This window comes from Leishmania martiniquensis, chromosome 24, assembly GCF_017916325.1.
Source record: "Leishmania martiniquensis isolate LSCM1 chromosome 24, whole genome shotgun sequence".
Classification (NCBI taxonomy): Eukaryota; Euglenozoa; class Kinetoplastea; order Trypanosomatida; family Trypanosomatidae; genus Leishmania; species Leishmania martiniquensis.
The window spans coordinates 630001-657264 of record NC_090159.1 but is presented as its reverse complement, the minus strand read 5'-3'; the positions used below and the strand labels follow the sequence as shown (position 1 = coordinate 657264).

General features: G+C 61.1%; 10 protein-coding genes across 10 annotated transcripts in view; all 10 read left to right on the top strand.

Annotated features, from left to right (window-relative positions):
• Positions 1–504: 504 nt before the first annotated feature.
• On the top strand, positions 505–1626 carry LSCM1_05134 (uncharacterized protein; the record flags this gene model as incomplete). The annotated part of the gene is made up of 1 exon (XM_067322607.1): positions 505–1626. One exon carries the CDS (start codon positions 505–507, stop codon positions 1624–1626), a length of 1122 nt encoding a protein of 373 aa, XP_067178470.1.
• A 1156-nt stretch (positions 1627–2782) lies between these two features.
• LSCM1_05133 (uncharacterized protein) lies at positions 2783–7021 on the top strand (the record flags this gene model as incomplete). Its single annotated transcript, XM_067322606.1, has 1 exon — positions 2783–7021. The coding sequence occupies one exon, from the start codon at positions 2783–2785 to the stop codon at positions 7019–7021; it is 4239 nt and encodes a 1412-aa protein (XP_067178469.1).
• A 3104-nt stretch (positions 7022–10125) lies between these two features.
• Positions 10126–12630, top strand: LSCM1_05132 (uncharacterized protein; the record flags this gene model as incomplete). The annotated part of the gene is made up of 1 exon (XM_067322605.1): positions 10126–12630. One exon carries the CDS (start codon positions 10126–10128, stop codon positions 12628–12630), a length of 2505 nt encoding a protein of 834 aa, XP_067178468.1.
• A 2079-nt stretch (positions 12631–14709) lies between these two features.
• Positions 14710–15288, top strand: LSCM1_05131 (uncharacterized protein; the record flags this gene model as incomplete). The annotated part of the gene is made up of 1 exon (XM_067322604.1): positions 14710–15288. One exon carries the CDS (start codon positions 14710–14712, stop codon positions 15286–15288), a length of 579 nt encoding a protein of 192 aa, XP_067178467.1.
• A 1388-nt stretch (positions 15289–16676) lies between these two features.
• On the top strand, positions 16677–18086 carry LSCM1_05130 (uncharacterized protein; the record flags this gene model as incomplete). Its single annotated transcript, XM_067322603.1, has 1 exon — positions 16677–18086. One exon carries the CDS (start codon positions 16677–16679, stop codon positions 18084–18086), a length of 1410 nt encoding a protein of 469 aa, XP_067178466.1.
• A 695-nt stretch (positions 18087–18781) lies between these two features.
• LSCM1_05129 (uncharacterized protein) lies at positions 18782–19921 on the top strand (the record flags this gene model as incomplete). Its single annotated transcript, XM_067322602.1, has 1 exon — positions 18782–19921. One exon carries the CDS (start codon positions 18782–18784, stop codon positions 19919–19921), a length of 1140 nt encoding a protein of 379 aa, XP_067178465.1.
• Positions 19922–20949: 1028 nt separating this feature from the next.
• On the top strand, positions 20950–22287 carry LSCM1_05128 (uncharacterized protein; the record flags this gene model as incomplete). The annotated part of the gene is made up of 1 exon (XM_067322601.1): positions 20950–22287. One exon carries the CDS (start codon positions 20950–20952, stop codon positions 22285–22287), a length of 1338 nt encoding a protein of 445 aa, XP_067178464.1.
• Positions 22288–22927: 640 nt separating this feature from the next.
• On the top strand, positions 22928–23752 carry LSCM1_05127 (uncharacterized protein; the record flags this gene model as incomplete). Its single annotated transcript, XM_067322600.1, has 1 exon — positions 22928–23752. The coding sequence occupies one exon, from the start codon at positions 22928–22930 to the stop codon at positions 23750–23752; it is 825 nt and encodes a 274-aa protein (XP_067178463.1).
• A 562-nt stretch (positions 23753–24314) lies between these two features.
• Positions 24315–25940, top strand: LSCM1_05126 (uncharacterized protein; the record flags this gene model as incomplete). Its single annotated transcript, XM_067322599.1, has 1 exon — positions 24315–25940. The coding sequence occupies one exon, from the start codon at positions 24315–24317 to the stop codon at positions 25938–25940; it is 1626 nt and encodes a 541-aa protein (XP_067178462.1).
• Positions 25941–26606: 666 nt separating this feature from the next.
• The window catches only part of LSCM1_05125 (uncharacterized protein), a gene marked incomplete at both ends in the record, with an annotated part of 1650 nt that continues 992 nt past the window's right edge, over positions 26607–27264 (top strand). The window contains one exon of the mRNA XM_067322598.1: positions 26607–27264. This exon is cut by the window's right edge and continues 992 nt beyond it. Within this exon, the coding sequence (XP_067178461.1) occupies positions 26607–27264 (658 nt within the window).

Sequence of the window (27264 nt, the reverse complement as noted above, 5' to 3'; positions counted from 1 at the left end):
TTTCGCTCTTTGTCTCATCTTCCCTCCAACACGTTCCCACACACACACACGCACACCCCCGTAAACGGCTACCGTGCCAAAGAAACCGGGACGAAGCCAGAGATTGCTATATGCCTCCCAGCGAATAATGCGTCTGCCCGTATGCGTGTGTGTGCATGCTGCGCCGTCGCCTTGCCCCACCTCCTCCTCCTCTTAATTTGTCCTCGCACCGACGCTCTTCTGCCTTCCCATGCAATCTCACCCTGGAGAGGCACACTTGTCATACGAGCGTTGCGTCTTCCCTTCCTTAACGACCTTGGGATGAGCGGCAGGCTCGTATAGGCACCTAAACACACACCCACACACATATATCGGCACACACTGACGGTCACAGACGCACGGAGACGCTGTGTGCGTGTGTGAAGGCGAGGCGGGTCCCATTTTACTCCTCTCCAGGGTCGTCATACCGCCCGTTGCACGCCCCCTTCAGGTTCCTCTCGTTACGTGCTCAGCCTCTGTGTAAAGATGATGCCGCTCACGCCATTTCTGTGTCGGCTGCCGAGTCGCCGAATTCTTCGAGTCAGTGGAACAGATGCGCATGAGTTTCTGCAAGGCATCTTCACCAACGACCTCCACAAGCTGCGTCCCAGTGGCGGCATGTACGGCTGCTTCCTCTACTTTACCGGTCGCGTGCTATGCGACGCGCTCCTGTATCAATGCAAGCAGATTCATGCGGGGCAGGCCTCTATTCTGGTCGACGTGCACGAAAAAAGCTCAGGTGAGCTGCTCGATCACCTGATCGAAATGAAGATGCGTAAGAGGGTCACTATCGATGATGTCGGTGGAGAACTGGTGGTGCTGGCCGCCTTGGAGAGCAGCTGTGGGGGCGACAGTGATGCAAGGGTGAGCTCCGCCACCTCCTCGTCCCCATTGACGCTGGAGGAGCGGCGCACAGAGTGCTTTGCGGACCCGCGCAACGATGCACTGTTCCCACGGCTGCCGCAGCCCTCTTCCCCGTCTGCGACAGATTCAGAAAAGGCCGCTGCAGCAGAGGCGGCGCCTCCCCACTCTCCCCCGACACCGCCTTGCTGGTATTTGCGGAGGTGCGTCGTACCCGCCACATGGGCCCCCCCGCCCTCCTCTGCCGACCCTTACACGACACTTCTGTACAGTCGAGGCATCGGCGAGGGGCCGGATGTGTTCAAGCACAACAAGAGCCTCCCGTTCGAAGGGAACGTTGACTTCCTGAAAGGTGTCAGCTTTCACAAGGGCTGCTACGTGGGGCAAGAGCTCACGCATCGAACACATGTGATGCTCGTGACGCGGAAGCGGACGGTACCACTCCACTTTGGCCCGGCGAATGCAGACCTCCCAGCAGTGCGCACCACCACTGACGGCAGCGCCGTCGCGACAGCGCGGCCGGTGGAGGTCGGGGAGCCCCTCTTCTCGCCTGAAAAGGAGAAGATTGGTGAGGTGACAGGCGTGTGTGGCCAAGTTGGCGTTGGCCTCCTTCGCCTGCGCTACGTAGATAGTGCGACTCTCACAGTTCCAGGACTGCAGCTGAAGGACGGCACTCCAGTGCAGACGCATCTGCCAGATTGGTGGCCGAAAAAAGAAGTAAAGAAACTTCTGAAGAACAATAGGTGAGCGCGCACGTCTAGAGGGATCGCCCTCGCTCAAGCGGCGTTTGCAGTCACGTCTTGTCGGCATGAGTGTGCGGCGGAGGATGCGAACGTCCATGTCAGAGAGAGAGGGTGAGTCGGTGAGGGGTAGGCCGACTGCGCAGATTACCCACGCCGCCGTGCATATTACTGACTCGCCATCATTTATGGGGTTACAGTTTGCCGCTTCACCTCGCGATTCAGCGGGATAAGGCCCCAACCCCATCGCCCTCTAACGCACACACACAGGCACACAGGCAGACACTCGGCATTGGCAGTATGAACGAGCGCGACGTGCTGGCGAGTGTGTTGCCACGTGGTATAAATGGTGCTCGAGGCCTTTCCCTCTCCCCTTTCGTGCCATTAGTCGAGCGAAGCTGCGTAGAAAAAAGGGGGCCGAAGGCCCCACAGGAGACACACGCATGGGCTGGAAGCGGTTCGCTGGCTGCGCAGCCGTGAAGGACAGAGGAGGCATACGTTGGTGCTTGCTTATGCTTGTGCTTGTGTTTGTGTGTGTGAAGATGAAAGGACCAGCGAAGCGGTCGAGGATTCCTCGTGAATCGTCAAAGCACCCAAGCACACGCCTGGGCAAAGTTGCATGCCGCGTGCTCTAGGACGGCGACGTGTCACCACAGCAGCCACCCGTCGCTATGTGCCCCCTACGCACCCGACTCCCTTGACTGCCCCCTCCCGCCCGTATCCCCCCCTGGCCCTCTGTATTCCACCTCTCCTTCTACCAACACACAGCAGCGGCAGCGCTGAAAGCATTCATGCTGGCCCTACACGCATGCATGCGCACGTAAGTTCAGCACACAAGCACAGATAGCACACACACACACACACAGATACCCCGCTGGCTCGCTCCTATACACGAGACGACGACCGAAGACAAAAAGGGGGCAGCCGCAGCGGATGGGTGGACGAGGACACGTGCAACTGTCGCCGACAAAGCACTGGAGAGGGAGGCAAGTGACCATCCGCCTCCCTCTCTCTCCCCCGCGCGCGCTGACCGTCACGCCCGCATCGTCATTTGTGTACGCGAGAGCTCGAATCCGTGTGGGTCAGCGTATGGGCGGGCAAAGGTTGCGTAGCCCCTTCCCAGTCTGCGTCTTACAGGTAAGCAGCGAGCGGCCCAAGGGGAAATGGGCTGTCATGTCTCCACCCAGGCCTCGCCAAAGGAGAGGGTCGGCTCGTCGATTTGCATCGGCGACGAGGCTGTCTCGATCGACAGGAATAGCGGCGAAGGCTTGACCAATCGCGCATGTATCCTGAACAGCAAGAATCTTATCCGCACCAGGAGTAGCGTCAGCATGGAGGAGCAGGAGCACGGCAGAGGCATCGACGTCGTGGTCTGCCCCAACCCGCTCATGGAAGACGGGGTGAGCAGCCGTGGAAATGAAGGGGTGGTTGGGTTCTCGTCAGCCGACAAGAGCACGCACACCGGCTTCACATTCCCGCCGCTGAGTCTGGCAAGCACCGGCAGAAACGCAGAAGTCAGTGGATCTCGTGAGAAAAAGCTCACCCCTGCCGCGTCCAGCCCTCTCTCCGCGGCATCCATGCAGCGGCAGCTGAGCAACAGCAACCGTGGCCGTCAGGGCAGCTTCACGAAGATATCTCACATGGTTCACGGCTCCAGACAAGCGTGGCCCCCGCTTACGCACACCCCGACACCTCAGCAAATCGCTGCCGCACCTTTCACACGTGTCTCCACCCCCTCGCCGAAGCGTCTCAGTCACCCAAAGTCTGCATACGCTGGTGCCAGCACGTCCGTCTCCATCACCCCCGTGTCGCCGTCGCACGAGGAGTTTGAGGCGCAGATACCCGACGTAAACGATGGCAGCTTCACCATGGACCCCTATGAGGAAGGTGAAACGCCTAGACACCGCGGTATCCCACTCTTCATGACAGCGGCGCCCGGACATGGCAATGTCGGTCGCGGAACGATGGCGCCGTCAGGCAGCTTAGGGGGCGGCGTCTACGGTGGCGGGCAGCTCACCGTGTCCCCGAAATGGATCACCCTCCCGTACAAGCGTTCGCAGAGCACCGTGAGTCTTTTAAGTTTGGCCGACACCCCCAACAACCACCACGCCCTCTACAGCGGCAGCGACTTTGGGCGAGACGTCCTTGGGGGATCGCCCGTCTTTACCGGTCTCACCACGGGCGGGGGCAGCAGTCCGCCACAGAGTGGCTACGGCATGGGCAGGCCCATGCCTGTAGAGCGGCTCGATCAGCAGCGGCACCACAACGGCCTCGCCACCTTTGGCAGTCAGCCGCGCGAGTGTGCGCTCTGCCGAAACGCCACCGTCTCTTTCGCCTGTGAGGTGTGCGACGACTTTTACCTCTGCGAGAACTGCCGCTTCGACGCCGAGGCAGTGCGCGCCATGCACCATCCAACGCACGCGATGCTGTCCATGCAGGACAACCACTGCTGCTCCAGCCGTACCTTCGGCGGCGACTCCATCTTCTCCCTTTCCGGCGATGGCGGCGCGAGTAGCCTCTTTTACCGTCCTTGCGTCAGGTGCAAGCGCTCCATCGACGACGCCGAGACGGTGTACCGCTGTGACCAGTGCGACTACATCCTGTGCCAGGAGTGCTTTCTGCAGCAGCTCGGGCCAGAGGATGCCATGGAGCGGGCATCATCACTGTCCACAGCATTGGCGGCCGCGGTGGAAGAGAACGGTAGCGGCAGGACGTTACCGGTCGAGTCCACCGCTCTTGCGCTTGCGTCCGCTCCGGCGCCGCCGCACGAGCACGAGCTGAAACGCTTTCGGCGCAAGTCGCGCTCCAACTCGGTGCACGAGGGGGCTCTGGTCACCAAGACGCGCAACAGCGGCGGTAACAAGGTCATCAATGATTACGTCGTGGTGAGCCATCTGGGCCACGGCTCATACGCCAAGGTGAAGCTGGTGCAGCACATTCACACGCAGGAACTCTTCGCACTGAAGATACTGCGGCGGCAGAAGAAAGCGGTGCTGTCTGGCATCAGTCTGGGCCGCAGCCGGGTCAGGGCCGGCGTGGCAGGAACCAACGAAGATGATCTGCTGAGGGAGATTGCGGTCATGAAGTTCATTGACCACCCTAACGTCGTGAAGCTGAAGGAAGTAATTGAGGACGTTGACTCGCAGAAGGTGTACATCATTATGGAGTACTGCGAGAGAGGTCCCGTGCACGTGCCCGGCGACCCCGCGCTGCCGCTGGAGCAGGTGCGCCAATATGGCGCCGATATCCTTCGCGGACTGCTGCACCTGCACTCTGAGTTCCTCTACCATCGCGACATTAAGCCGGCGAACTGTCTGGTGAATGGCGACGGCGTCGTCAAAATCGCTGACTTCGGGACCTGCAACAGCCAAATCCGCACAAAGCTCTCGGAAGGGACGCCGGCGTTCAGCTGCCCAGAGCAGGTGCGTGGTGAAGAGGTGTCCGGCGAGGTGGTTGACAGCTGGGCGTTCGCACTCACTCTATGCGAGATGGCATGTGGTACGCTGCCAGTGTCGACCACATCTTTCATGCAGCATAGATCGCTGCTGCTAAGTCGAGATCCTGTCCCCATTCCAGAAACGAGTGATGTGCACCTGCACGACTTGTTGGCGCGTCTGCTGGAAAAAGATTTAAGCCAGCGAATGTTGCTTCCTGAGGCAACGCGGCACCCCTTCTTCGCGGAGCTCCACGTCGACATGCATGGGGCAGTACCTGACGCAACCCTGCGTCCCACCTCCGCCGTATCCGCGGCCAGCGGCGGAAGCGCAGCAGCGCAGCAGCGGCAGCTCTTATCACTCGCAGAGCTGTATGACAGGGCTCTGGAGTCCGTGCATCGTGGCAAGAATCTCAAAGACTGCTTCCACGGCGTCCGCGCAATGCACCGCGTACGCAGGAAGGAGGTGGAGACGGCCCGCCACAACGCCGCCGACGCCCAGGTCAGTGATGGCGCCGCAGCGGTGGAGGTAAGCCCGTACTTTGTGCACAGCGGCAGCGCGTTCGGCGGTAACGACCGCAGCGGCAGCGATGGAGAGGACGAAGATGGCGCCGCCTGCCTCTGGGTTGGCGGTCGCGCCGGCCAGGAAGAGGAAGCTGTGGCGGCTGTAGAAGAAATCGTAGAGCATCAACTCTTTTCGCAGGAGCCGAAGCTGGATCTGGCGTACGTTACCCTCGCCACCCCCTCGACGCTGGAGAAGCTCAACGAGCTCCATCAAATCACGGCCGAAATGCGGCTAAGCCATAACGCGCTCGTGCATCTGGAGCCGCTGCGCTTCTGCACATTTTCGCTGCTAATGGAAATCGTCGTGACCTTCAACCGTCTCGAAACGTTCCCGCAAGCAGTCTTGTCGGCACCACGCCTCGTGCGCCTCGACCTCTCGCACAACCGCATTGGATCCATCCCCGGCTCGCTCGTCACGCAAGCGCCGTTCCTGGAGCGACTGAGTCTGCACCATAATCTCATCACCAGCGTCGGCATTGTCAGCACCACCGTTGCCGAGCCGTCCCTGGCCACGCCCAGAACCTCAACACCAGCAGCAGCGGCATCTCCTGGGCCCACTATTGTCGGGGCGGCTGATACCGCTGCCGTGTCGCCTCCGGCCAGCCCGCTCGACGGCGGTGGCAGCAGTCACAACGAGGTGGTGTCTGTCCTCGCGGCACCGTGTCTACGGCACGTTCGGCTGAGCGGGAACCCCCTTGAGCACCTGCCCGAGGCTCTCGAGACAACCCATAAGCTGCAGCTGGTGCTCGATGCTATTCCTGCACTCATGGAGGAGTGGGAAGCACACCTGCAGAGCGGCAGCAAGAGGGCCGCAGCAGGCGCCCAAAGCCGCCCTTCCGCCGTGATCGTGTGGGACGATAGCTTCCCCGTGCGCATCCCCAACGTAGAGCCAGCCGTGTGGCTGGAAGCAAACAACGTGGCCATCTATCGTGTCCAGACGCTTCGGGTGTGCAAGACGCGGCGTGTGGTGCTGTGCCAGTGCGCCGACCCTCGATTTCCCAATGGGCTCTTTCGAAGCGAAGAGTTGGAGGCGTACTTCACGGCCCTCACAAAGGCACTGCAGGAACGCCGAGAGCAGCGGCATCAGTTGGTGGGCGAGGCACTGCCACCCATCGTCGGCAAGGCGGCGCGCAGCTACGTTGAGTCATATTTCTTCGTTACCGACGACGAAGACGAGGAGGAGGGAGGCTATCACAGTCTGGTGTCGTACCTGTACGACTCTCTCTGCGCCCGTATTCCGGTGCTCGTGGTTGTCGCCTCGAGTGGCACCTCGAGCGCTGTGCGCACGAACATTGTTGCCGCCATAAGTACCTCTCTCACACGCCTTCGCGGCGGCGATCCAGACCAGCTGGATGCAGAGCAGGCAGAGCTTATCGTCAGCACAATGCGAAGCCTTTATGCGTGATTGCGTCGTGGACTGCAGTAAAGGGTAGCCCGGCGGAGAACCGCAGCGGACGAGCTTTCGTGTGGTGCGCGCACATGTGCGAAGAAGGAGGGCAGTTAGGGCATTGCCATCGCCGCACGCCTCCTCCTCCGGGCTATCCCGCTTGTTTGTCCCTACCCCCTTGTTGGGCAGCGGAGTATTTCAGCTCACGAGTGCTCTTCTCCCTTTGCGCTCGGGCAGGAATGAATCGGCCTCGGTTGGCGCTCTCCGCCTCCACCACGTCACACACACGCACATCGCGAGAGAAAGATGAGAGAGAAATCGGTCGCTCGAAAAAAAAAGAGGTTTGTCAGTGTGCCCAAGTATACGTGTGTGTGTGTGTGTGTCTGTTGAGGTGTTTTGTCTTTCCCCTTTTTCGGCGGTGGTACTTTTTTTTCTTTGTGTGTGTGTACTCGTTCAACATGCCTGCGCTCCGCAGTGGCATTTTCCCCCTCTCTCTCCTATTTTTTGCTACTCAAGTAATTTTGCGCGGATAGCGAACAGCGAAGGTTATTCATGACAATATGTGTGTGTGTGTGTGTGGTGTTTCATGCGCACGTGCACTCGAGCGAGTGTTTCAGTGCGTGGTATGCTTTGGGCGAGTGATGAAGTACACCACAGCGCCTCTGCCCATGATCATCGGATGCACACTGAAGCAGTGGTCCCTCTTCAATCTTACGGCGCTCCCCATTATTATCTCTCCCTCCTTCGCTACATCGCTCTTCGTTGTCGCCAGTGGCCTCTCGGTAACTGGTGAAGGAGGTTCATGACCTCGCTCGTTCAGCCAATGTGTATGTGCCACTGCGTTTCCTTTCTGGCGCACGCTCGTCCTCCTTCGCTCGCGCTCTGGGCGAGGGTGTACCAATTGCGTCCTCCTCTTCCCTTTTCTCTTCGCCTCTTTTCTGGTTGATGCGGCGTCCAAATGCCCATCTGCATGTGCGTGCCTGTGGTATATATATATAGATAGATAAATGTGTGTGTGTATCTGCAGGGGCGTCGTGGGGCGCTGTGCTGTTGACTGCCGTTTGGCCTTTGCTGCGTAGGAATGGTGTTCCTCATCGTTGCACGCCATCCCCTCTCCTTTCCCCCTTCTCCCCCCCCCCCACTCACACTATGCGTACATTTCATGCGTGTATATGTAAAGGCCATATAGATTGATACATGGCAGATGAGTACGCGTGTGTGGTTTATTTTTTTTTCCCCTCCGCCGCCCCCCTCCCTCCTTTCTTCGACACACACACAGACATATATATATATTTATATATATCATTCACCCATTCTCCTCCTCGCTGCTGCCCCCCTCACCCCACACACACACGCACACGCCAACACCCCTTTCGTTGCGCTCGCTCTCTCCTTCTTCCCCTTTTCTCCTTTGCTTCTCTCTGTGGCACCACCACCACCACGCCCTCCGCTCACAGGCCCTCTTCGTCTCTTCCTCATCACCCCCTTCCTACAAGCAGCAGAGGAACAGAACAGCGCGGCGCTTCCACTCCTCCGGCCGCCTCCCTTTTCTCGTCTTCGTAAGAGATAAGCGTACGGCCACCACTGCCTGCCCTTCAGCACCTGTCTGCCCGCATATGTGTGGCCCTCGCGTTCATACCTCTTCTTCGCCATCCCCCACCCACATGACTCATCTCCACGACGGGGACTCCCCCTTCCCCCTCTGGTGCCGTCGTTGTTGTTCTCCTCAGTCGTTGTACACGGTGCGCTCTCACTCGGCCTTTCACGCTGCTCTCTGTTTGCATGGCTGCTCTTGTGTGTCTGCGTCTGCGTGTATGTATGTGTATGTGTCTCTCTCTCCCCGTATGTGTGCATCTGTGTCGGCAAACGTTTCATACGCCCATGCTGAAAAGGAGGTGATGTGTAATTTCGAGCGAAGCACACAGGAGGCAGAGCGGAACGGGCGCGCGAGAAGATCCCCTTCCCCTACTCCCCCGCTCCTCCTGCCCCCCCCACCCGCTACGCGGGGCACGTGTGAGCGCAGGTGCACTCAAACACTAGCCCGCAGTACCTGTGCCGCTGCCACGGATAGCCCTGTACCCGTTCTCCTCTCACGACTCGTCTGAGCCGGCGACCCCTGCGTGCGCGCACGGCGCTCTGTCTATGCCTCCAGTCTCAGGAGCCGCGCCTAAACGATAGGCGGGCACTCCCAACGAAATGTTTCTCATAGGAAGCCGCCTTTCCTCTCCACGTCCCCCTCCGCTCCCTTTCCCCTCTTCATCATCCCATCACCTCCGCACAAACGCATGCACACACGTGTGTGCAATGCGAATGCACCGGCGCTCCTACATCGATCGCACTCGACAATACTTGGATGAGCGACAGGCACCCGCAGTGCACGTGTGTTCTTGGTTTCTTTGCTGGTTTGGCGTCTGGCGACGGTGCACCTGGTCCGCGTGTGCCCCTCCTTCACTCCTCTCCGTCCCCGCCTACCCGCTCACCCCCATCGACTCCTCACTGCCAGTCTGCCACATCGCTCACCAAAGAGGCTTCTCAGCCGTCATTTTTTTGTATGTTTGTTTCTTACGATTCACTTCTTCGATATCTCCCTTCTCCCTCTCTCCCTCGGTGTGTGGTTGTGTGTGTGCGTGTGTATGTGGATCATCGACTGTTACTCTGCATGTGTGCGCGCCTCTGCCGGCCTCTTTGTCATACACACCCACACACACATACGCACACACACGTACACGCAGCCTCGTGCGTCCGCGTGTGTTCGCGCTACTGCACCCACTGCCCGCGTACCCGCACGCCCTTCCCTCGTGCGCATTCGGCCACCTCCCCTCCTCTCTTCGGCACACATCACATCACTCACAGACCCGATTCAGAGGCTTCTGTCTGCCTCTGTCTGCGTGTAACGACGCATTGAATTCGCGCTCAGGTGTGCAGACGCACGCCGTCAGAGGCGGCAGAAAGCATATCAGCACCCCGCTCCCCTCACGCACACGCGCACACGCCCATTTTATTTTTGCTGTCCCTTCGTTCACGTATTCCTCTTCTCCATTACTGCTTTGTTGTGCGCCCCTCCCCTCCGCTCCCGCACACCCTCGCTAGATACATCCGCCCTTTTCTTCCTCCCCAAAGTCATGGGGTTCGGAACGCCGCTGCGGGGCACGCACCCCTCCACGCCTGGACCAAATACCACCGCGACGGAGGCGTTCTTTGCCTCTCCATCGTCACCCGCACCACGGCGCCCGGCTGAGGCGACACCTACCTCAGTTGTCTCCGCCCATCTTCGCGGCCGCCCCTCCCCGTCCTCCCCCCTCAGCCCGTATCGCAGAAATGCGCAGCGGCACGCCCGTCTTTCGCAGGTGTCGGCGGATCGCTACGTTTCAGCCCCGTCACGGCAGGCAACATCCATGGCTCGCTTTCTCCTGACCTCCACAGAGCGGCACGCACCGATGCTTATCCGGACAGCGCAGCAGCAGCAGCAGCAATATCACCTCGCCATCCGCAGCTCATCACGTGAACCGCCGCCTTTTGACATGTCACCGTCACTGGAGGAAGACCCCCACTCCTCCCCTGGCCGGTACGACGCGGGTCGCAGCTCTTCGCGCCACGCCGCCGCGGCTGCTTCGCCGCGGCCACACCGAAGCCTTCCACGGGCAGGCAGCTCTGCTGTAACGCCCGGCAGCGCACGTCTGAGTAGTGTCTTCGCGAAGATGCATCTGGACCCGTCGTCCACGGTGCACAGCAGCCGCGAGCGCAGTGGGAGCAGCCAGTCGGTGACAGGCGTGGATGCGTGCGGCCTGCGTGGCGACCGCCTTGGTGATGACGACCGGCGGTCGCCGCCTTCAGCGATGGAGCTCGAGCCGTACACAACGAAGCTTGCGCGCACCCTCTTCAGCGATGTAGAGCAGACCACCGTTCTGTCTGTGAACGACACAGCTGTGCGACCGCTGGGCGTGTCTGCGCGCAGCTGCAGTGGCGGTGGCCACGTCGAGGAGGCGGAAGAGTTGACCAGCTCCGGCACGGATGGCGTAGTGAGGCTAGGCAGCAGCGTAGTATTCGGTCGAAGCGGTGCCCCACACCGTCGAGCAGACGAGAACGACGACGGCAGTGACGATAGTGTGGCGGAGGCGGACTGGATGTGCAACGAAGAGGACGAGCGAACACTACCGTCTTCTGCGACGATGTGCAGGCACATGGCCGGGGTGCCCACTCGCCCGCCACTTGCCATGTCGGAGGTGAATCAGTTCGGCATGGCGGAAGGAGCTCGCTTCGACGCCTCACTCGGGGTGGTGTTCGAGTGCAACCGCACACGCAACTTCACGACCCCATCGTTCCGCGTTATCCCGCATACACCGGAGCGCATCCTCGACGCGGCCGACATGGAGGACGACTTCTACATGAATCTTATCGACTGGTCGGCAGCATCAGACGTCCTGTGTGTCGCACTTCAGAATTGCGTGTACCTGTGGGATGCCAAGACCTGCGGCATCACGGAGCTGCCGCGCGTCGTCTCGGCCGGTGGTGGGCTACACGGAGAGGGTCGATCGGTGAACGCGCAGCTTGTCTGTGGCCTGAACTGGGCGCCAGATGGGTGTCACCTCGCCGTCGGCCGCAACAGCGGCGCTGTGGAAGTGTGGGACGTCGAGGCGCAGCAAGTTGTGCACACGTACCGGCAGCACGCAGACCGCACCGTGTCCCTCTCCTGGGAGCCGCAAGGGGGCTGGCTGTTGGCATCGGGAAGTCGCGACAGCACAGTCGTTCTGCGCGACGTACGTGAGCGCGACACATCCGCGTCGTCGGTGTTCTCCTTCTCCTCGCTGGCCAGCGCCACGTCGGTGCTGCGTGCGCATGAAACGGAGGTGTGCGGCCTCAAGTGGTCCCCCACAGGCGCAATGTTAGCGAGCGGCGGCAATGACAATCAGCTACTGCTGTGGGACCGCCGGAGCATCGCGACGGGGAGCCGCAACAGCAGTGATACGTCGGGGGTCTACCGCCACGGCGAGTGCCGGCCCGTCTTCTTCCTGAACAAGCACACAGCAGCCGTGAAAGCGCTCAGCTGGAACCCAACGCAGCCGGCTCTTCTGGCCAGCGGTGGCGGCTCGCATGACAAGGCATTGCGCTTCTGGAACTCGCTCACGGGCGAGTGCATCCACCACATCAATACCGGCAGCCAAGTGTGCGGTGTCGTGTGGAACCGCTCTGGCACGGAGCTCGTCACGGCGCACGGCTACACAGATAATCAGCTCAGCATCTGGCGCTACCCATCCCTGCGGCGCATCGCCAACCTGATTGGCCACACATCACGCGTGCTGCACCTCTCCCTCTCGGCGGACGGGCAAACCGTTGTGTCGGCCGCGGGAGATGAAACGCTTCGCTTCTGGCGCTGTTTCTCGGCAAGCGAACTGCGCGAGTCGTCGCCGCATCTGCACCGCAGCGTCCATAGCTCTCACAGCGGCTTCTCACTTAATTCCTCCACGTATGGGGGAGGCGCAGGAATGAGCCCAGGAGGCACTTCCGCCTCCTCGCCCCCCATCTCCCGTGCGCGAACCGTCGCCATCGCCTCCGGTCGACGATGTGGCAGCCTCTCACAAACCTGTGACAGCCGCCCACTCATCGGTGACGACATCGAACTGCGATGATGGAGAGCTCATGGTCATTCGCGTTCACCACCACCTGAAGCGGGCCACTGATCGAGGCGGTTGAGGAGGGGGCTACCGGCTCCCCTAAGACGCTCGAGGCAGTGAGCGTGTCGCACAAAGGGGGTGTACAGGCGTGTGTATGTGTGCATGTGTGTCCTTTCCGACGAGCGTACCCACAACGCTTTAGTTGTTGTTTCATCGATATCCGTTTTTGTACCATCGGGCCGCTCCTCTCTGTTCTGTGCCATCCCCTGCGTGCTCTGGCGTGTCTCCATCTCTCACCCCTCCCCCCCACTTGCGTCGCGCCTTCCATTCCCCATCGCTATTGCGGTTCTCCCTGAGCCTCTGTCCAGCTGCTGTGCGCGCGCACCACTTGTGTTCACGAAGGGCACGCAGAGTCCAGTCGCCTGGATGATGACGGCGGAACTCCCCTTCCCCCGCCTGCTCCTCCTCGAGCCCACCAGCCCTAGCGCTACACGATAGTAATGGAAAAGCGGTGATCGTCACCGACACCCCGACGCCACACTGTGGCACCGTAGACGGTGGGGCGCACACACTCACGCATTCGCGACCGCACAACCACACCCGTTATCGCGGTGAGGTCTCAATTCGTCCGCCCGCTTTGTCCCCCACCTCCTCTTATTCTCATGCACCATACAGCCACGATCCTCCTATGGTGTGGTGGTAGTAGGAGGGAGGGAGAGTACACACCTCTATGTGTGTGTCTATGTGTGTGTGTGTGTGCGTGTGTGCGTCGCATCTCAAGGGAGGGAGGGAGGGGGGAGAGGGGGGGCAGTGCGTCCCACTCTCTGTGGGAGGCAGCCAAGCAGCTCCCCGAGGCCGGCGTCGTTAGGGCGGCGGTGGGGCGACCGGCGGTGTGGGGGGCGGGCAGCATTCGCGGCAGGCGCCGGCAGTGATGAGGTGGCTGGGTCTGCGCCTTGCGCGTGTCCTATTCGGCTGCTTCGCACCGCAAGGCGATGGGGCCGGCGTTGTGGCAGAGCCCGGGGAGAGGGAGGGTGAAGTGGGGTGGGGGAGGCCCGTCAGTTCGGTGTGGCACACACCATTGGACAGGCGGATGGGGAAGAAAGCGATGTAGCATACCGCCCACTCTCCCCCTCCTTCCTCCTCCCTCCCCATCCCCTCACCAACGGATGCGCCCTGTCAGCGCCATATGAACTGTACCATTTCGTTTCACCTTTCTGTTCTTTTTTTTATGGGGACTTTTCGTTGTATCACTCCACCCAGGACGTAAGTGCGCTGTCGCGGATGAATGGCACAGGAACAAAGGGAAGGCAGATCCACGCGCACACGTACACCGATGAGCCGCAGCAGGACGCAAGAGCCACAAGTGACTCTTGCCATGGTCACGTGTCGCCTCTCTCTCCGTCGGACCCGCATGGGTGTCAGTGCGCTACTAAACGCACAACAACGCCTGTGCTTTTTTTCTCGCGCGTGCACCAGCTATCCCCGAGCCGCGCCGACGACTATCAGCTGCCGGCGGATGTCAGTGTCTTTCTCTCACTCGATGCACCCGCAAGGCGAACAGCTTACTGCCCCATCTCCCGATGAAGCGTACCTCTCCCTCCCTCACTTCCTTCATTGCCGCATCGCACACGTGCACACGCAGGTCGTACCCCCACACGAAAAAAATTTGCGAAGGCCTCTTTTACTTTCCCCCTCCGAGGTGTGCACCTTGCGCTGTACGGCTCCTCCTGTCGCGCCCCGCACCACCACCCCGCGCCCACCACACACATAAACCTTTGCATCTCTACTTCACTTTGCCTCCGCACGCCGGCACGCACGCACACACACACAGAGAGAGGGGTGGAGGGGGGACACATACAGGGAGAGTGTGCGTTGCGAATCCTGTCGAAGGCTCGCTGGCTCACCTCCCATCAGCGCTGACCTCCCCTCTCCTGCCGCTCTCCCGGCTGCGTCGCCCACAAGGGCGTTTTCTAGTCGGCTTATCTCGGACTCATCCCGCCGTTTCGCCTTCCCCCCATTATCTCTGTGCGCACTCCGCTTACCTTTGCCCCTCGCACCTTTACAGGAGCAATCGACGGTACCATTCACCACATCATGAGCTTAGCCCGTTTAACGCGCGAGCGCAAGCAGCTCCTCGAGGCGCAGGAGGGCGGCGAAGCGGCGCCGTCCTCGAGCTCCAACACGACCGCTGCCTCTGTTAGCTCCTTCAACGCCGCACAGGGGCGCATTCGTGCGGACATGCAGAAGCTGGAAGGGGTCATGAGCGAGGTGACGATGGACTCGATGGACTGGTACGTGGTGCACGTCTCTTACACTCCGGCGCGCGGCATCTGGAGAGGAGGCACGTTTGATTTCCGTCTTGTGTTCTCGAACGACTTCCCCTACAGCGGCCCAAAAGTGAGATACACCGGACCGCATCGCATCTTTCACCCCAATATCGAGGGTGATGACGGCAAGGAGGACTGGGGTGTGTGCCTTGGGCTGCAGACCGAGTGGCGGCCAACATGCACCATCAAAGACATGGTGGTCGCCATAGAAATGCTGTTTGCGCTACCCAACTACGACGACCCACTTCCGGGTGTGGCGAAGGTCGCCGCGCAAATTCTGAAAGACGACCCGACTCGCTTCGAGATGATCGCGAAGCGGTGGATGAGCGGCAACTGCGTCGTCTAAGCCGAAGCGTTTGTCTCCCTCCCTCCTCCACGCGCTCCAACGCAGGGCCGAGCAGGCCTTTGGAACGGCATGCACATGCTTTGGGAGAGAGGCAGCAACGAGCGGGGAGCTGGGGGGGCGGTTGCTGTGGAAGGCAATCATGTGGAGAGGTGGGCATCTTTCTCGTGGATGATGTGAATGGGGATGGTGTCCGTGCAAACAGGAGCATCTGCGCACGAACACGGAAGTGAGGAAGAGGGGCGCTGGGGCCCAAGGGAGAGCGGGGGGCGGCGCGTCTTTTCTCATGAGCCTCTCTCCTCTTCCGCCACCCCCCCCTTCCTTATCCGCTCCGTGTTTTTCTTCGTGTGTGTGTGTGTTAGTTGTGGTGCTAACGTGCGTACCTGTCAGCCTCCAGTCGAGTGATGCCGCGGTTTGCTTTTATTTTACCGGGGTGAAGGGGGTGGATGGGAAAGCTGGGCGCTGCGCTTCTCTGTCCCAATGCAGTGCATATCGCCTCTCCTTCCCTCCTCCCTATTCTTGTGTCAGCAGCTCACCAAGTTCTGCCGGCCGGTTCTCCTGTGCCTCTCTCCAATCACATCAGAACGCACACGTCAGCGACTGGCAACACTGCAACCAATGCGAATAAGCTGCCGAGGAGGTTAGTCACTCGCTGAAGGCGCCGCTTTCCGTGTGACTGCACTGCTCTCTGTCCACCTGCCAGAGCGCCCTCCCTCCCCCCTACCCCAGCCTAGACTCGAAGAACCGCAGGGAGGGAAGGAAGGAGGGCGGGTGCAAAGCGAAACGACGTCGAGGTAGAAGGTGGTGGAGGGCGCAGATACGCGCCGTGACAGTGAGTACCACCTTCTACCCTCACCCCTTCTTTGTGTCACTGGTGCATGCGTACCACGACGACACCCCGCCTATGCAGGCCCGCATGCAACAACCTGCCACCACCCAACCCCCTTCCCTCTGTACTTTCCCTCTTCTCACGCCCCCTTTGGCCCACCTCGCGCATTGTGGCGGCGCCCCACTGCAGTGTTCTGGGCTTGATGTGCTTAGCGGAGTGTGCCCCCCCCCTGCCCCTTCGTGCCCCTGTTTGTGAAAGAGGTTCCTGCAGCGGTTGCGCGTTTCGGCAAGTGCGGCGCAAACACCACGCGCACGCACGTCCTTGTGAGTGCCTCATCACGCGTGCTGTTATGCCGGCGAGAAGCCTTCGCCACTCTTCCACTTCCTTTGTCACCGTTCGCTGTGCTTCCGCGTGTGGTGGCAGCAACTTCATCGCTTACCCTCTTCCCTTTGCACTGCGCACAGAGCACACTCCCGCCTCGTTCGCTATTTTTTTATGTGCTCTTCTCTGCTCCTCGCCCTCTCTCGCCCGGCTCTGGTGATCTGTTTGGGCACCATTCACAATGCCTCCAGCCAAGGGCTCTGTCAAGGAGAACCCGGCCGCCTTTGAGCGGCCGGTCAACGTTGATTGCGGGACGGAGCCCAAACGTGGCAACACCTACACAAGTGCCGGTGGCGGCGAGGTGTACAGCGACGGCACCTTGAGTGGCCTTGTGCGCACTGTCTACGAATACCTACTCGATGAGCACCGCCGGCCCAGCTACTCATCCACAATGATACGAGGTCCAGACCTGCACACCCGCCCGCCGGCCTGGCTGGAAGACAAAAACACGGCCATCGACGGCTCGCCGCTGACGGATGTGGAGCGCAACACGCCAGGGTACTGGTCTGCGAAGTACAAGAAGGAGCTCGACGTGGGAGAGGCCATTCAAGAAGTGAAGAGGCAGCGTCGCTACGAGCAGGAGAACGACCTGGTTGGCTTTGTGAACCGCGCACGCCGGTACCTTGGTCTTGCTCCCCACCTTGACGAGGCGGCGGCGAGGAGCCAAGTCGAGGCTGGCCACCGCCTCGAGGACGAGGCGCGACGGCTGAGCGCGTCCACAGCGCAAGGGCACTTAGGTGACGAGGCGGCTCACGCGGAGGAGACCTGCGGCGCACCATCGCCACCTCATCCGATCGGTACGCTGCCCCGGAACGCGACTGCAGAATCCCTGTCAAACACGCCACAGCCGCGCCACAGCGAGCACGGAGGAAATGTCGAGCGGCGCATGGGCGGAGTGCTGACGGCGCCTTGGTCGGCGCTGATGAAGTCTATCGAAACAGGGCGACCCCTCGCAAGAGTGGCGAACGAGTACCGGCCACGCGTGGACTACTACGGCCTCGATCCGTTCCTCGATTCGGCGCCGTCTTTGGTGTGGTTCAGCACGAAATGTGGCATTGCCATTGGTTTCGCCCACGGCACTGCAAGGGCCATTCAGGCTATGAACGTGGACGTGCAGTTCCTGAGGGCATCAGGTGTCGGCGTGCTGTCGATCCTCAATATGTCCGTCTTCGCCAGTGTCGTAAAGTGGGGCGGCAACGCTGCTATCTTCGCGTGTGCCTTCTGCGTTGGCGACCGACTGATGCGGAGGATCAAGTTGTACACGCTGCCGCCGCATGATGCGCAGTGCCGCTCCACAGCGAACTACATGATGGGGCTCTCCTTCTCTGGAGCCATGGTCGGTGTGCTGCCGTGGTGGGTGTTGAACGACACGAGATTAGCGGTGCGCATGGCGGCCTCCGGACTCGCTCTTGGTGGAGCACTAGGGCTGATGGTGGGGCTGAGCATCCAGCAGCTTGTGGCCCTGAATACAGCACGGCTGGATGCCACCAACAGGCAACTGCGTCGCTACGAGGCTCTCTTGGCTCGCCAGCGAGAGTGGGCGGAGCAGGTGCGGAGCAGGTACACAAGCTCAGTATACGTCTGGTGGTGAGGAAGACAGACAGAAAGAGGGGGGGATGAAGACGCCGGCCTACCACGCACCTCAAGAGGGGCGGTAAAGTGCGTCTCACATGGCCGCCTTCACTCTTCTCGGTACCTGCGTACTTTCACCATCAATGATGCGTGCTTGGGGTACTGATGTGTACGCTGCCGCCTTCGTCGAGAGCGCATGGATGTCGGAAGGTGACGCGCAAGAGGACGACAGGTGATATGACGCTGCTTTGTCATGAGAACGTGGAGAAGAATCGTCACGAACTTCCTTGTGCGTTCGTACGTCGTCATCTCGACATCCTCCGGTCCGCTGGCTGCTTCCCCCGCTCCCCTGTCCCCTCCTCATCGCGCGATCGCCGCCAGTGAGAGATGAAGGCCGCGTGCACACTGAAACGCAGAGGGAGGGGAGAGATGGCTCCATCAGTGTGTGGGTGAGTGTCTAATGCGCACGCTTTCCCCTCTCTTCTTCCGCCATGTCATGCCCCCCCACACACACACACACGCACGCGCACACACCTTTGCTCTCACTCTTGGCAGAAGCGAAGTGGCAGCAGACGGAGAGTCGAGACATCTGCCTCCCGCCCCCTCTACTCTGCGGACCTCCTGAGCACACACACACACACAAATTACGTACAGCATAGAGGCTCAGGCAGTCTGCGTGGCGGACATACCGGCGACACAAGGGGAAAAGGGGGTATGGATGTGAACGCCGTTAAGGCTGCGTGGCACGGCGCGGCGGAGCTGAAGCGGCACTGTAGCCATGTCATCAGCACGCTAGGATCACAGACGCCACCCGAGGCATTCCTCTACCGCGGGAACGCCTACTATGCACTGGGTCAGCCTTACTTTGCGCTGGCCGACTACAATACAGCTGCGTCGGTTCTGAAGCTCTCCGGTGAGCACCAGCGTCGCTGCAGGAAGGCACTCCAGTCGTTCCCGGCAACGCAGACAGGCGTCTACCCCTCCACTGACTCCCACCTGCACATCTTTGTAAAGCCAATGCTGTCCAAGTCGTGCGCTATCGAGACCATCAACGAGCACGTCGGCCGCGGGGTGCGGGCGTTCGAGTGCATGCCGCGCAACAGCGTCGTTGTGCAGCCAGCAAGCCCATGGCTCCTGTACCCAACGGAAGAAGGCTTGTGCGCGTACTGCGGCACCACTCTGCCAGAACGCATATTTTCATGCGGCAATCGCGAATGCCATGAGGAGTACTGCAGCCGCGACTGCCGGCAGGAGGCCATGGCGCTTTACCACGCGGCGGTGTGCCATAACACAGAATTTCAAAGCATCGAGCTGGATGTCTTTGCCCAGATGATGGAGGCGAAGAAGGCCGGTGCAGTGGTGGAGCGCAACGCAGCGGCAGCCCAGCTCCTCATGCTGCGCGTCCTGTCCGCGGGCGTGCAAAGGCACGTGGTGCCGTCGGCCATGGGGCAGGTCCGCATCTTGTCGGGCCGCCTTACCTTTAGCCCACAGGTCTTGGCCTCGTCGATGCTGCACCTTTATGAGCGCCTCACGCGCGCGCTGCACATTGCCACAATCGTGCCATACGAGGAGATGGTAGGCATCCTGGCTCGCATGACGGCGAACTGCTTCCACCGCGACGGCGCCGTAGAGCTGCACCTGCCCAGATCGATGCTGAACCACTCCTGCGCGGCGAACGTTGCTGAGTATGGGCAAACCGGGGCCATGATCACCACGCGCGACGTCGCGCGTGGTGAGGAGCTCGTCATCAACTACTACCCACACCTGAAAGATCTGCCTTTCTCGGAACGCACAACGGAACTGGTGCGGCGCGGTTTCCGCTGCATGTGCGCCAAGTGTCAGCGACGCGAGTAGGCGCGCCCCACACATGCACACGTAAGCGCGCACGCGAAAGAAAAAAAAGCAAAGAGTGGGGAGGCGGAAGAGGAGTAGGGGGAGTCGCGATGTCTGATAGAGAGGCCGAGAGGAGAAGCGGAGGAGGACTCGAGAAGGTTTTGACCGAGGTGCCCTCGGTGTCGACCTGCCCTCTCCCATATGTGTACGTGTATTATATATGCATATATATTGGTATATATATTATATTTTGGTATATATATATATGTGTGTGCTGCTGCTGCAGGTGTTGGTGCTGTGCCGTTGGCCAGTTGTCAAACACCCATCTCCCTATTCGTCGATGCGGATGCTGTGCACCGTCTCTTACGTGCACAGATCTACGGGCTTACAGTGCGCGGTAGGCGAATGCAGCGGGGATGAGGAGGGGAGGGGGGCTGAACAGCACCAAAGCGACGTGTGCGCCAGCAAGTGGGAGAGCAGCATTCATGGCCGGTAGAGGAGCCAGAAGCTGACCTGACAAGAGCGCACGCGGCTGCACGACACGCCCTCTCGCATCCCGAAGAGACAGGCAGGGTGTGGGAACGATGACCCGCCCCTCGCGCCTTCTTTTCCTCCGTGTATGCGCTGCAAGCCACGCGGTGACCTCAGGCCACACTCCAACGCCTTCGGCCTCCTGAACTCCTCTTCGCGCTTCCCCTTGCTCCCTTTTTCTGCTCCACTCTGCAACGGTTGGTGGTGCGCGACGTGCCGCGTGATGTACGCGGTCGCCATTTGGCACCTCAACTGCACACACTCCTGGACATGTATGGTTGCCTGTACATATATATTTGTATATATGTATGCACACGTATAGAAGGATGTGGTGCACGCACGCGTGGACGATAGCGAATAGGCACGTTGACTGCACAAAGGCGTGCACTCAAAGCGACAGGGAGCATACGCTGACGTTTTCCATCCCTTTCTCTTCGCTCACCCGCTCATAATCGCAGCAACTCGGGCGCGCGGCCGCCACCGGCCCCCCCCTCCCTCCCTGTTTCTTTTCTGGCACAATGCTGCGCACTGTCCTCCTCCTCGATGGCAGCGAGGCCATGAACAGCAGTTCAGACTACCTGCCTAACTACCTGCTTGCCATGCGGCCACCAGTGCTGCGGTTGGTGGAGCGGTATCTCGACTCGACGCCACTCGCATCCCTTGGGGTGGTGGTGATGCGAGACGGCATTAGCCACCGACTGCTGCCGTGCACCACCAACCACAGCGAGATCGTCGACGTGCTGGAGCGCGACGTATTTCTGCACGGCGGCTCCGGAAGCACATCCATGGAAAACGGACTGCGGATGGCCATGTCGGAGCTGGTGGACATGCGCGAGGTAGCGGCCCTTGCGGCAACGGCGGCCAAGCAGCCGGCGTCGGCGGCGGCCGCTCGCGACCCGCGCGCAGCGTGGAAGGGGTCAGCCACGCAGCTCAGCGTCTTTGTCTTGACAGCCTCTGTCACGTTAATTGACCCCTCAGACATCTTTGCCGTCGTGAGTCTCATGGCCGCCCTGTCCATCCGCATCAGTGTTGTCTCTCTCGTCGGTGCTGTACATGTCTTTGAGGTATGCACCGTGGAAACGGGAGGGACACTGTATTGCCCCCTCAGCTACGACCATTTGCTGCACATCATGGACGACCTGGCGACGGCGCACCGCTCAAAGACGGCCCTGGCGCGAAGAAAAAGGCACCAGAGAGGTGGCCACCAGCAGCAGGTCGAGCGACCCCGCGAGGCTGGTAGCGAGGTGGAGGCGGACGGCCATGATGATGACGGTGATGATGCACCCCGCCTGATACCTATTGGATGCCCCGTGTATCTGGAGGCACCATCGTCAGAGAACGGAGGGCCGTCATCGACCGCATCATCACGCTCCCTCTACTTAGCTTGCCCCCAGTGCCATCTCATTCAACTCAGGGTCCCCACAACGTGCCCCATGTGCCGCCTACTGCTGTGCAGCGCGCCGATGTTGTACAGCACGTTTGTGTCGCACAACTCTCTGGTGCCGCCGGCAAAGCTGCTGCGTGTAGTGCGGGACGCATCGGCGCCAGCATCGATGGCTCACACCTTAAGCGCTGCAGGAACGGCAATCGTGCAACAAGGCGGCGCTGCCACAGGAACAGCGCAGCATCCGATACGGTGTGGTCTCTGCATGACCAGCGTCTTCGACACCGTGATGATGGGGAACACACATAGCCGACCTGGCAGCCCCGTCGGCTCCTCAGCAGCGGCGGCCTTGGCGGTGAATGGGGCGCAGGTCTGGCAGTGCAGCGCGTGTGCCTCGTACCGCTGCAACGCCTGCAACGACTTCGTACTTAACACCATCGGCCTCTGCCCGGCTTGCCTGGCGCTGCAATGAGCCTGTGGGTGAGAGGGGAGGTGTTGGGTGCACGTCCAACAGCAGCGCCCATGCGCGAAGAGCGAGCCTTTGTTTCCTGAGGGATGGGCGAGGGCGACGGGGGCAAGGAAGGGGGGCGTAACGAAGAGCCCCCCGATAGGAGAGCAAGCCGAGCGGCGACGACACCGATCCATCCGCGCCCCACCCATCATCATCATCATCCCCACTAAGCGTTCCCGGCATGTTGTCGACTTGTCATCATCCCTCTGCCGACGCGGATGCAGTTGTCCTGCAGGAACGAAAAAAAAAGCAACGCTGCGTTCTCGCGCGCACGTATCAGGCACTGTGGGTCGATACACACCTGCCCCTGCGCGTGCACGTTGGCGGTGTCCGTGAAGGTGCCACTTCTCTCGCCAAGCTCATTAGACATACACACACGCACACACACGCAGACCTGCATGCACACCCGCCCCTCCTCCTCGTCTCTGCCACACTCGCTCCCTCGTTAGATCCTCTCTCCCTCTATGTATTACGTTACTTATCCGTAGCCATTTCTTTCGTGCGCCGATCGGCGCTCATCTGCATAGCATCAGCCCCGCAGGTGAACCCGCAGAGAGAGACACACACACACGCGTATGCACTTAGCTCCGCGAAGCCACCCATGCTGCGGCGCACGCCTGTGTCGCGGCTCGTCACCCACGGGGCCATCGCCATAACGCCGTCTTGCTGGACAACGAAGCCGGCTGGCTGGTATCTTGTCCCGAGCAGCGCCGTGCCAGAGACAGAGGAGCTGCGCGTCAGCAAGCGCTTTGACTTTCTGAACCACGGCGCCCAATACCTCTTTCTCGGCCAGGCGATGGCCCTCGCCGAGGAGCTCAAGTGCACCCCACGACTGGAGTGGTTCTACACGGAGCTCAGCTTTTCACTGCCACCGACGAAGGAGGCGGAGGTTCTGGCAAACTACATGAACGACCAGGAGCGTCTGCGGTGCGGACTGCGCAACCACTCTGAGGGCGGCACAAGCTCATCCGATATCGCGTGGAGCAGGGAGCTAATGGAGCGCGTGCAGCGCCGCGCTGAAGACGACTTTTGCTGGCTCCATACCAAAGACCAGCGCAAGACGGCGAAGTTCCTGCAGGAGACGTTCATTCAATGGCATCACCGCGCTGACTACCTCGTGACGCGCAAGAGCCGAGAGAAGCGCGAGTTCCGCGAGGATCTGACCCTGCACAAAGTCATTCAGCATGGACAGGAACGCAAGCGGCGCATGCAGCGGCGCCGCAGCCGTGACGAGGCGCGGCAGGAAGCCATCCAATCCGGCAAGGAGTCAGAGTGGGATAACTTTACGCACGATGTGTTGCCGCGTGAGCTGCGCGAGGCGCTCGACCGAGAGAGCGACGGGATGGAGGACGTGCGACTCTCCCGCGCCGGCACGGCGACTGGGGGATGGTGTCGCAGCATGCGCTCTCATCCGAACTTCCGCTAGCGTCATATGCCTCTTTGCCTGTCTTGATGTTTGCGCTGCTGGAGAAGCGCCCACCACCCTCCCCCCTTGCTCAGGGCAGAAGTGCTGGTGCCCCTACACACACCTGCGGTGCACCAAAGCAGCCCCCTTCCCCCCCCCCTCCTCCTCCAGGTGAGCGAAGGGGTGGAGAACTTCCTGTCGGCACGGGCATCGGCATTGTTGTCGCTTCGCTTGCTCTTCTTCCGCTTTTCTGTGGTGCGCTCGCGCTTACTTGCACATACGTGTGCATGTGTTGTGGCGTAGCATATCCCTGATGCATCATGTATGCAGGTGTGTCGCCGTGCGGTGATGCTGCCCTATCGCATATCCCCTGCCGGTGCTGCTGCTGCTGCTGCTGATCTCTCTCTCTGCCCTCTCATCGGTGCTGTCGCTTCCTGCCATCCACGCAGGCACCCCATGCACACCAGCACAAAAAACTCGTGTGATTTGAAGGGGTGGCCTCTGCGCTGCACTCCCCTCCCTCCTTCCCCTCCCATTTGCGCCACGTCTGTGAGGTGCCCCTTGCGCACTCCCTGAGGCCGGCATGTTCGCCGTTTCGCGCTGTTGCTTGCGATATGCATCACGGCGGACGCCCGCATTCGGAACAGTTGTTGGCGGTGGTCGCCGGCCGAGGCGCACGGGCGCGCCGGAGTCACGGCTACACAATCAGCAGGCAGCTGTGAGTGCGAAGACGGTGGCGGAGGCTGAAGTTGTTGACTCCACCACCTCGACCTGGAAAGACGCCAAGCGTGCAGCTGTGGACCACTCCGGTAGAACTCGGACCTCGAAGCCGGAGACACAGCTTCACCGCTCCGCTGGCTCTGCACCGTTGCCGCCCTATCCGCAGCTCTGTGCGATTGTCAAGCCGGTGGTCCTCGAGGACGTGCAGGACACATATGCCATCACGCCAACGCAGGAGGTGCGAGGCCAGCACCTGTGGACAGCCACAAAGCTGCTGCGCTCAAACAAGCATATGCGCAAGGCGAATGCCGCCTGCGTCGTGGGAGGCGCCAGCGCGATTCGGCGTATCTGGCGCACGTACAACATCCGGCCACACGTCGTGTACGTGCCAAAGACGGAGTCCGCAGTGCCGGCGTGGTGTCTCGAGGAGGCGCTCCCAACTGTGATCGTGCGCTGCTCGCCCGTGGATGTGAAGCGGCATCTGTTAAGTGCCGAATACAGCGATGGCTACGCTGCCGAGTTCCCGCTGCCAGAGAACTGCGTCACGGAGGCGACAGCACTGCTGGCCCCACCACCAGAGCCGGCTCAAAGTGAAACTTTAGTGCCAAGCACGAGCGACACCCGATCGCCGTCAGATACGCCTTCGCCGACAGGGCCTCAGGCAGCTCGGCCCTTGCACAGCCCCTTCGCTCACCACGCTGTGGGGGCCATGCTGGTGTTGGTAGGGCTGCGCATCCCCAGCAACGTCGGATTGCTGCTGCGTGCCGCTGCAGATATGGCCTACGACGCTGTTGTCCTCGTCAACTGCGCAGACCCGACGCAGGAGAAGGTGCTGCGGGCGAGCGATGGCACCGCGCTGAGCCCGACCCTGCGTATCTACGAAACGGAGGTGGCGGAGCAAGCTTGCGTGTCGCTGCTCTCCGGCATCGCGGCGCAGCATCACCTCCTGCCGCTTCTGGCGGTGCCGTCGCAGGAGGTGGAGCCGGCCTTCGAGGTAGCGAAGCGCTTCCACGTATGCAACGCTACAAAAAAGGAAGCGGCCGCGCCGGTGGTCAGTGGAGACGCGTCGGTGGCTCACAGTAACAGCCTCCGAGCCCCTCCGCCGCCGCGGCTGGGCGCAATGGTCATCCTCGGCTCGGAGGCGCGCGGGCTGCGAGACCTGAAGGGCCAGTGGGGTGTGCCGTACCAGCTAGTCTCGCTGCCTCTACCCAACGCGATGGTGGACTCGCTCAACGTGAGTGTGGCGGGGTCGGTGCTGATGCACCTTTTCCGCCCCGGCGCAGCGCCGCACTTTACACGGCTCGTGGAGCTCTCAGGAGAAGTGATCGGCGACTTGTTGCCTGCGTCTATGGCGGACGATGAAGAGAGCGGTGGGCTCGCGGGGGACGGAAGAGTAAACGGCGGAGACAAGACACGCATAGGCGACGGCGGCGCGGAAAGCGCTTGCAGACCGAACGCACACGACGAAGCACTGCCGACCTCATGGTAGTGGGATATTGTCGAAGACGCGCCTCGCATCTCCTCTCCTTCCGCCTCCGTCACCACCACTCTTGCGGCTGCCCATGCGCCTGGCGTGTGCGGATGGGTGTGCGTGTCTCTCTCGCATACCCCTTCTAGCGTGCCGTGGTACTCCTTCCGTTTGATCGTATGCTAAAATATGCGGGCGCGCATGCGTGCCATAACGGCGACACAGACGATCCAGCGCGACCCTCCCTCTCTGCAAGCCGTGTTCACGCGCGGCCATGCGTGCAAGCGCCCCCCACTCGAAAGCATCCGCCCCCTGGCCAGCCGCCAACCGAGGAAGGTGGGGGAGGGAGGAGGGGGGGTCAAGGTCGCACGGCTCGTCGCTGCCGCTGATTCAGCTGTTGTTTGGCTCCTCCATCCGATGCACTCCCTCTTCGCCTTTCCGATTGTCCCTTTACGTTTAAAAAGCTCTGCCGAGCCCTCGGCACCCCCCCCCCCGCCACCATTACGAATACGCACACCATCGCTCGTCCTCACGCCGCAGTGTTTTCAATACGCGCAAAGCTGTCTGTGCAAGCGAGGAACGCGCGCGCGTCGTGGCATTGGTGCGCGGTCGTGTCTGCTCCCCCGTGGCACCCCTTTTACATGGTTGGCATACATACACACATACATCTACTCCACGAGAGCCAATATGAGTGGCGGCCCAAACGCGGCCGCGGCACTTCCGTCGCTACCCAAGTCGGTGGCAGCCACTGCCGCTCCTGCCCAACGTCCGCGCGATGCTTCGGGCATCTCCGCGATGTCCGGCAACAACCGCGTCAGCCTTTTAAGCGGCTACGAGGCGAGGCCGAGGGCGATTTCTGGGCTCTCCAGCGCCCAGCATAAGGGTCGCTCCAGCGCCGCCACCGGTCGCCCTGCGGAACCGCGGCAGCGCGCTGCCGTCACAAGTGGTGACGCGTTCCTTGCCTCGCTCGCCGGCACCGACCTGGCCGCCACGAAAGCTGCCGCGGACGCCTACTACAACCAGTACAAGGAGGCGGCTGCCGAGAATGCGAAGCTGCGCGCCGCACTACAGCAGCACGAAGTCGACTCGGCGCAGGTGGTCCGGTTTTTGGAAAGCAAGATGAGAGAGGTGGAGACCGAGGCGCAGGCATACAAGACGGGCATCACACAGCTGCTGGACGACCACCACCACGCGGAGCAGGAGCTGCAGGCAAAGTACAGCGAGATGCTGCGCGAGCGCGATGTCGAGCTTGCGCGCTATGCTTCCATCACCGCAAAGCTGCACGATGACCTTCGCCAGGCCTCCCGCTACGTGAAGCAGCGACAGGAGCACACCGTGGAGCTGC